Raw genomic sequence first — 9727 nt, 5'->3', positions numbered from 1 at the left:
GGCAAATGACCACCAAACCGTAATCTTAGCAGACAAATGTGCCAATGAAAATCGTAAACGTGAATTGTTGGTGAAAATGTTGGACCAAAAAGTTTCAATAAAATATATAAAAATTTTGGGCGGGACGAAGTTCGCCGGGTCTGCTAGTATAATCATAATTATGTTAAAAATTAATAAAATCAGTTCGTTTGTTATATTAATTTTTTCTAACACATTTGTTTTTCATCTTAGTTATATGGGTATATTACTAACGTTTTACTTTTTATTCAAATCTGGGTTACTTTTGATAACAGATTTGTTGTACCTCATTTAATATATTTTATTTTATCATTATCTATCATTATATATCATTTTAATTTGTAAGTTTATTTACGTTGCATTGTATTGTTTTATTATTTCTAAACTGAAATTTTCAAAAACGCAATAAAACCATAATGGCTTTACTTCCATTTCCATTTGGAATTAAGACCATGATACAAAAAAGAAGGTAGTTTCAATAAACAACTTTTGACGGATAATAAAATTTTTTGAAGTTTCATAAATTGTGAGTATTATCAACGGCCTTGCCACTTTGGTAATATTAAAACAATAAATCGGAGTATTTTCTTTCCCATATTTATACCAATTTAATAACATTTCAAACCAAAAACCATTATCAGTACTGGGTTCAGGGACGGGAACCGGTTTTGAACCGGCAAACCGGTATTTTCTATTAATTTTAACTTTTTATAAAGATTGAAAGGTTCGTTTCAACCAATTTTCAATAGACAAATGTACATNAAACAATAAATCGGAGTATTTTCTTTCCCATATTTATACCAATTTAATAACATTTCAAACCAAAAACCATTATCAGTACTGGGTTCAGGGACGGGAACCGGTTTTGAACCGGCAAACCGGTATTTTCTATTAATTTTAACTTTTTATAAAGATTGAAAGGTTCGTTTCAACCAATTTTCAATAGACAAATGTACATACTTTTTTCTTTTTGGTAAACATGATAATACCCACCATGTTTGTTTACCATGCGACAATATCAAATGTAAAGGCAACCCATCTCATTTGACAGACACTTGACCCTTAACCTAGCGCGTTGTTCTACTTGACACTTGACACTTAAACTTGAGCGTAATTCTTTTGTTTTTCGAACCGTTGAACCGAACCGAAACCCCGGTTCAAAGACCAAAAAACCGCTTTGACGAACCAATCCAAAAGTGCAAAAACGGTTCTAACCGCTGAACCGAACCGACCAAACTTTTCATCCGGTTCACGTCCCTGCTTGGTACTGTTAAAGGAGACTTTATCGTAATTGTTCTTTTCATTTTGTAATAAAAACCACGCGCGCATTTTTCAGTTTTTTTTAATGCAATCTTGCGATTTAAAAATCGAGTTCTAAAGAATGTTGTTCCCAAATAAAACCTTTTTATATTTAGGTTCAAATTTGCTTTTAAATTTCTCATCAGATTTTGCAAAAAATTAGGCTTTTAGCATCACTAAATTTCACAATTTTTTAATTTATGCAAAACTCCTGAAGTCAGCTTGAACAGACCGCCCTCCGATAAATAACTAACAGATCGTCGTTGAAAGTACAAAACCGTGTATCAACAAAATGCACAACGGCGTATGTGAGCCTGCATAAATTATTTTGAAGAGAGTAAAAACACTCACATTTCAAAATGGTTCTCTTTTTTACAAAGAAATCGCATTTCAGGACGAATGGATAAGGCTTGAGCCAAGAGCTCGTGTGAGTAAATCCAATTTTTGGCAAAAAATGTCAGTTACGCGGTTTTGCAGTTACACTTACTTCATGCGTTCTGAAACCTAGTCGCCAACCCCATTTTCGAAATCATTTAGCCGGCATAATTTTCTAGTTCATCATATTCCACATCTTTAAAAGTGCTGATAAAATTTTCTACTTAAAAAAAGATATTTCTTCTAGTAATCAGGTTGCATGAATTTGATGAAATGTCATAATTTTATTAAAAGTCAAATGGTTAGCAACAACAACGAATGTCATTAAATGAAACTACCTTCTTTTTCGTATCATGATTAAGACCATATCGAAATTAATAGAAGTCCGAAAAGTAGGAATTCTATCTACCTTAACGTATTTGCTTCCGTCAGTAAAATTTTATGGATATTGAGGCAAAAAACTCAGATTTTGATATTATTTCCCATTCACAAATGACAGTATAGTATTTAGTTTTGGTAGAAGCATAAATGAATATAAGAAGTGCAAATTATGGTAATAAGTTTACGGTTAATTGATAATTGTTATAAAAACTCTATTGTTAAATACACAGTCCTGGTAAAGATCAGCTGTAAATGGTTTAACGTAAGATATTAAAAACATTTCTTAAATGAAAAAGGTCATTTTACAGTGTTATTTATACTTTGATTTCCCGACCCCAGAAATTGAGAAACCATTTGTGGAGTTAGAAATACTTCTATGCCTTAACTGGTCCTTCCATTCTGCCTCCAGTCGTAAGTAGCAACCTCCGGTAGGGTTATTTGGAAGCAAACTTTGCTCCACTCCAATATTTTTATTAATTTTTAGAACAACATGTTTCATGGCTTTTTCTTCATATTCTCGTTGGTGGTCTTGATTACTTCGTGCAGAAACTTCTCCGCACCAATATCGACCATAGTTGGGGTTATATCTAGACAAATTTGTGATAACAAAAATATTATATGTATGTAAGTCTGTATTAAGGCTTACCTTTTTTTTAATTTTTTTACACGCAGAATATCTAAGTCGGTTTGCTCCGATTCGCAACCATCGCTACTAAAATCGGATCCACAATAAATTCTGTTAATTTTTGAATTAACTTCTTTATTGTCCGGTGAATCGGTACCACTACCTTCACTGCAGGATTCGTCAATAAGGGCCGCTTTATCTTGGATGGACCGTCGATAATTTTTAGCTGCTTCTGTAAAAGAAATACTAATAAATATGTTTGCATTTATTTCAAACTGCTTATGGGGTTTTACCGTCTGCATTCAGACTAGGCAGTAGTCCTTGCCTGCTTTGTTGTGGAGAAAGGGGTAAATTGGTCCAAAACGGCTTGTTATTCTCCATTGGGATATTCTCAACTGGAGGATCGCAAAGTAGCCAATCTTCAGACACAACTTGGATTATTTGCAATATTTGACGTTCTCGTTCAGTTTCGGCAAGAACACTGTGCTCCCGAAAATGGCAGCCCTAATTATACAAGTAGGTACATGTAGTACAATGTTTCTGATAAGTTTTTATATAATGCATATAAGCAGGTTGTTGATCATGATTTGAATGGTCGTCATTACGTTATGCAACTAGTTTTAAAAATAGTGTCAAATGGAGCTAAGGCTTTTACTGTAATAGATCTTTTTCTTTCTGCTCTGCGTTCACTTTTCCTAAGTGTTCGGCCGCGCTTCTCTTCCATTTTGTGGCGTGCGTGTTGATGTTGTTACACTAATGGAGGTAGCTACAGTTATACACGCCTCCGAATGTTAAATCAGTAGCGGGTTTGCCCTAAGGCCCTGTAGACCCGGGATTAGATCGGCCAGATATTAGGGGCACCCAATATGGCAAAGAAATACACTGATGGTAACAAGACATGTACAACAAAAAAAAAGTGTAAATGCTATGTGGTTGTAAAAACACACAGGTATAAGGAACTTTATTATAAATTTTACTTGATTACTTACTAACCTGAAGTCGAAGAAAAGGCCAAAGCAATACTTAGAAGAAACCTTTTCAGAGAAATGTCTGTACTTTCGTGCTCAGTGCAGTTTAAATAAGACAGTTTAAAAAACTAAAAACTCGCTTTTATTACAAATTATTTTTTTACTTTTTAGTTCACATTGTAATAAAATCGAGTTTTAAGTTTTTTAAACTATAATTTTATTTTCATCTTTTAATTTTAAATTCAGTTGATTTTATAATGAATACAATAATACGCTTAATCAATCTTTGGAATTTTCATTCTTACTGTCATGCATACTTTAAGGCTAGTAGGCAGCTCTCAAGAAAAGCGAAAGCTCCATATAAAATGGCGTACAAGAAATGGCTAAGAAAAGTTCTTGAGTAAAATTTCTTTAAGGCAGTACGCAGTTCTTAAGAAATTTGCTACGCTTTCTACTACGGTTTTCTAAAGTTTTTTTTGTAAAAAAAGAGCACAAGGCAACCCATGATTGCAACAGAAAAATATGCCCGTTTCATTATTTCTTGTGAAAGAGTGAGTCAAAAATTTTACACACACACGAAATAATGACAATTTTTCTCTTGACGGTTCTCTTGAGAGCTGCATACTGGCCATTAACAGCCCTATTCGCATATTGTCACAGTCGTCAATTGTCAGTTCAATTGTCATTATCGTGTCATCAGCTGTTGTCATAGGTATGCACAGTCAATTATGACAAGCGAAAGCTCGTTTTATTTGCCAATTGCGGTGAAAGTTTCTTTAAAGTGAAACAGCTTTTTGACCGCCACTGCAACAGACGGGGATTTCTTTGAAATAAAATACACCGCAGCAATGGATTACGAAACGCCGGAAAATTGAGTTATATTATAATAGGAAAATTAATTTAATTTTATTATGAATTCGTGTATTCCACGCCTGGAAAACATGAACGCACCACACAAGAGCAGCTGCAGTTTTGTGAAGACCACCCCGAACTGAAAACTGGTAAAACTGTCCCAAAAAAACTGTTGTGGCAGCGGAGTGGAAACACGCAGTGCTTACCACTACACCTCAGCGGCCGACAAATTTGATTATGATATGCAAACGCAAATAATAACTTTTTAACACACCTATTTAGTCAAATAAAATGGTTTAACAGGGATAATTATTCCCCTCCCAACTTCAGCGACACGTTAACAAAAATAATATGGCGCGTTTAGTAGGGATATGAGAATGGTGGTTCGAATGCGATTCACGGGCTGTGGTTTGATTGACGTTAGACCTCCATCGAAATCGGTTTATATGATCTTCATCACCCTGACTCATTCAGGTCGCCTATGGTCTTTGCTATTTTCCGCACTAAATAAGCTAATGTAGACGAAAGAACATTGATAAATGATTTGGTTATGAATCTTTTCTTGTTTTTTTTTTTATCGAATTACTAGCAATGTACCGAGAAAGATGACGCTCTTCAACCTTGGATATACAAAACTAAACTTAATTATTTTATTCATTAGTTCATTTTACTTCTTACAGAATTATCATTTTAATATTTCAACCTTTTTTTTTGGTGTTTGTTTTCTTTTTTTTCGTTCTCATGTGCTTGTTGGCACCGATCGCCGAGTCCGACCGACGAATTCTGCCTTAGAAACCGACGACAGACCGGTTTGGCGTAAAACATCTCCGCTACGAGCCATAGACGGGCTCCCCGGCACTACAGCTGGTGCTATCGGGATGGGTTCGGTGAAGGTATGGAGTGTACGACTACGCCGTGGCAGATGGTGCGGATGAATCGCACTGGGAGTGAGGTGGTTGAGTTAGAATTGATGTTGTGGACAACGTAGACGGCCCTGTGGTTGGAGTTCGAATGCTCCGGCCAATGTGGTGTAATTGTTGTTGGTATGATTTCAACAGATTCCTCGCATGCATGCCCACTTGGGTCGATCAAGAGGATCAACATGGTTGGGTCCGCTGCGACCACTGGTGTGTTGGGTTCGGTCTGAGTTTGTCTCTCGGATTCCCCGGGCGAGGGGGCAACTGGTGGGGCGGTGGTCTCGGATTTCGGAGTTGCACCAGACCCCCGCTTTGCTTCGGTTTGGTTTGTACGACTACCGTCTTCATTTTCCCACGGACTTCCCCCTTTGGGGATAAACGGTCCTCGCACCGTACCGTGCTACCCGTTCTATGGTAGCATACCAATCGGAATGCGATGTCCCGGTCGACACCATTGTATACCCGTAAAGTTGCCTCGTAGTGAAATGGGCAGTATGGTGTACGAAAACCGACAATAAAAGCGGTGTTGTTCAGCATGTTGCGTGGTACACCTTAGGCCAGTGAAGTCGCTGAAACCGATTTGGTCAGGAGCACTGACACGTAGATACCCGATTGAGACACGGTATGTAGGATCGTCATGCCACTGGGCAAACAGAACGCGAATTTCACAGCCAGTCGTTTGTGCCTCGAATGGGGGTGCATATACATCGAGGATCGAAGACTTTTCTACCTCATGCATCCGACAAAAAACCCATTCGCCTGCCGACAAGTATGGACCATCTGAGCCCTTGGGTAGCAAGGCCAGTGGGGGATGTTGCGCTTTTGCGACAACCTCGTGCGCGAATATCGGCAGCGCATCTTTGTGGTCCCACTTAATGGTTAGGCGCATAAGATACTGCACTTGTTAGCCAACGTTCACATACGACGGTAGTACCAGGGTTCTGAAATTGCAATTGAGAGTCAATGTGAATCGAAAACGGGTGTGGATTTTTATTGTTCACCACTATGCATAAACAACCCTGTTACTGTGTACCGATTACCTTGTTCACTTGTGAATATTTGAAGCGCGTAAACGTTAGGATGACCGCAAAAATCCACAGTATAAAAGTGGCGTCGGTTTTGCGTATTTTCCTGCTGATACCCCTTTCTGGTTGACTAGAGCAAGGACAAAGTTATCGATACGAGATTTACCGGACTTACAGATCGATTGCGCTAAGGATGTGTTTCGAAAATAATGGAATATCTAATTTGATTTTGTCTACTTAATAAGCTGTGTACCTTGTAATAAATGCATAATCAATGAATTATGGAGGATCGCCACATATTCATCGAACGTCTTGATAAGGCGAGTGTAACTGATCGAGTTAACGTATTGTGATTAAGTCGAAGGAATAATTGCCAAGTACTCGGTGTTTAGCACCGATCAGTTCATATGAATTCGAACCAAGTTTCCGGGAGACATAGGCTCTAATTTTTGGTGGGGCAAATTTTTGTGCATAACCCTCTCCGGCCACAGACTGTTTAGGAATGTACACTTCCGAGCCAATCTCAAAATCGCGTTCTCTTTTGCGGGTCGATGGCCGTTGTGCGGTTTGTTGATATTGTTCGTACTGTTTGTATCGAATTTTATAAGCCAAAACTTTACGTTGTTCCACATCCTGGGTATGGCATGTATTTACATCCAATAACTATTTATATTCGTTTCCATCTTTCACATATTCACGACCGGTGTGTAAAAAATATGGGGTGTATCCTAAGGCTGAATACACTGAAGTATTGATATCAGGAAATACACGAGACAGATGATTTTCCCAAGAGGAATGTTCAAGAAGATCAGCCATGTGAGCACGTAATCCAAGTTTAGTGCTTTTCTTTGTCACCTCTACCTGATTGGCTTGTGGATGGTACAAAGGCGTTTTCATTTGTTTGATATTATAATCGGCGTAAAGCTTTGCGAAAGTTTGACTGATGAATTGAGTACCATTTTCTGGTATAATGAGTTCGGAACAGCCATTCACAGTGAATATATGTCGAAGAGAATTGACTACGGATATGGCGTATGGATTTCACGGGCTGCGCCCAGACATATCGCGAGTAACAGTTGATGGCTACGAACATCCATTGGTTACGATTTTTAGACATGAGCAGCTTTGGTTCTCTATATTCATTACTCGGTTTAATAGTAAACGGACTCATACATGTTTGGCCAGTAATAGTGTTGTGAGATACGTATATAAGTTTTCCAAACACCCTGGTGAGAATGTTGGTTTGTTTTTCATCGAGAACTTTTGCTCTGCCAGAAGACGGTACAAAAAGTGTTNTGGCTTGTGGATGGTACAAAGGCGTTTTCATTTGTTTGATATTATAATCGTTATTAGTGCTCTGTAAATTTTGGTAAAAACATGTGGTAGCCATCTCTTCAGCTGAAGTAAGCATTACACTATCAATATCTCTGGAACCAAAAAGCGCATATACTTCTACCTTACGGCATAATTTAGAGCTTGTCTAGTGCCAATTTATGCCGAAAAAAAAAATTTTTTCTCTGCAAATTTTGGTAAAAACATGTAGTAGCCATTCCTTCAGCGAAAATCTTCTTCAGAGAAAATTCGGCATAGTTAAAAAAAAATTGTTGGTTTAAAAGGACGAATAGGTATTGAAAATGGCCTACTAATGAAGTTTATTTTTTGAGCTGACAAAGTTAGAAGAAGAAATTAGAGGATGTTGTCGAGTTAATAGTCTTAAACATATAATTTGTTCAAAAATAAATATTGCAAAATTTCAAGGATATTAAGGATACCATTTTAAAAGGAAAGTTTCAATACCTTTTCGTCCTTAGGCACCAAAAAATTTACTGTTTTTTATTCTACAGAACTTTCTCTTTAATTTGGTACCCATACTGTTTTTCTGGATTGCATTGAATTTTTTAAAGGAATTTTCGAAGTAATCATATTTTTCAAGTTTCGAAGTCCTTTTAAAAGGAATCCGGACGTCAGAGAGAAAAACTAAAAAAGCGTTATTACTATATTTGGTCCATGGTTTCACGAGTATATTGATTTTTGTGTGTATACAATTGACTGTCACACGGTGTAATATATATGTACACCAGAGGTTCCCAAATNACTAAAAAAGCGTTATTACTATATTTGGTCCATGGTTTCACGAGTATATTAATTTTTGTGTGTATACAATTGACTGTCACACGGTGTAATATATATGTACACCAGAGGTTCCAAATTTTTTTTTCTCGTAGTACTCCTTTCAAAAATTTACGGGTTTCGGTGGACCCCCTGCTGATACATTTCTAAATATTCCAAAAGCTCGTAAAAAAAATAAATGTGAAAATTAGATCTAACAATGTAAATTTTCATTGCGGGTGAATTCAAAAACTAAACTTAGAGTGGCCAAAATAAAAATAAAATATTTTCTTGTGTTCTATTTATAAAAATAATGTGATTACACACTTGTAGGTTTTAAAAAATAGAGCTCGTAAATACATCAAAATACTCTCGCTCGGAAGAGTTATATTTTTTAAGAGCACTGCGAGCGCTAGCGTTATTTACATTATCTTCACCATAAACTCATCAAATGTTCGGCTCATTCATGACTTTGCACGTGGAGTATATGTAAAATAGTTTATTTATGTTAATGGCATCATTTTTATTTTTATCGCTCCGAGTTTTAAAGTGAGGCGAAAAATATTTATCACATTTTTAAAAAAACAAAACTTAAAACATCAAAACGACTAAGGTTTTTACGCCAAACTTTTAATTCAGAAACTGACAATAGAGAGAAGAACGACCTTAAGAAAATCGATGACAAATAACCAAGCAAGCAAGAAGCACAAAAAGTATTCCACCGTGTCATCTTCTTCAAGGCAAATGGGTAAATGCTTTTTAAATGCTTGTGCCACATGAAGTGACCAGTCAGCAGTCCAGCAAGTTGTCTGCAGTGTCGTCTGCTCATTGAGGGCAAACAATTAGATAGACCTTGTGAGATGGAAGGCAAAATGAGTTTTGCCCACCTGCACCCAGTTTCTGATGGTGGCTTCGATTGCCGAAGGTGGGAGTGCTAAAACTGGTTGCGGGCCGAGGAATGCCTGGTCTGAGCCAACTCTGGTCAAATGATCAGATTTTACCTGACACCCAGAGTAAAACAACCTCGTTATGTTCACCATCATATTTTAGTCGTAACTTGCATTTCCGAACTAGGTTGGAAGTACTTAAATAGAGGGCAGCTTGGTTGTTAGTAAAGGTCTGCATCGGAATTCAGTTTGCTTCACTGTGAAGTTTTTT

The 9727-nt window shown here is 37.1% G+C and overlaps 1 protein-coding gene across 1 annotated transcript in view; it reads right to left on the bottom strand.

Annotated features, from left to right (window-relative positions):
* Positions 1 to 2054: 2054 nt before the first annotated feature.
* Positions 2055 to 9727, bottom strand: part of LOC108361758 (uncharacterized protein KIAA1841 homolog) — a gene marked incomplete at its 5' end in the record, with an annotated part of 31681 nt that continues 24008 nt past the window's right edge. Inside the window, 3 exons of the mRNA XM_017614495.1 lie at positions 2055 to 2660; positions 2720 to 2930; positions 2992 to 3202. Coding sequence (XP_017469984.1) covers positions 2384 to 2660; positions 2720 to 2930; positions 2992 to 3202 — 699 coding nt within the window. The remainder of the gene's footprint in view (positions 2661 to 2719; positions 2931 to 2991; positions 3203 to 9727) is intronic.

Source organism: Rhagoletis zephyria, unplaced genomic scaffold, assembly GCF_001687245.7.
Source record: "Rhagoletis zephyria isolate East Lansing unplaced genomic scaffold, Rhagoletis_zephyria_1.1 Rzeph_scaffold_00839, whole genome shotgun sequence".
In the NCBI taxonomy this organism is placed as follows: domain Eukaryota; kingdom Metazoa; phylum Arthropoda; class Insecta; order Diptera; family Tephritidae; genus Rhagoletis; species Rhagoletis zephyria.
This window is presented reverse-complemented; position numbering and strand designations above follow the sequence as displayed.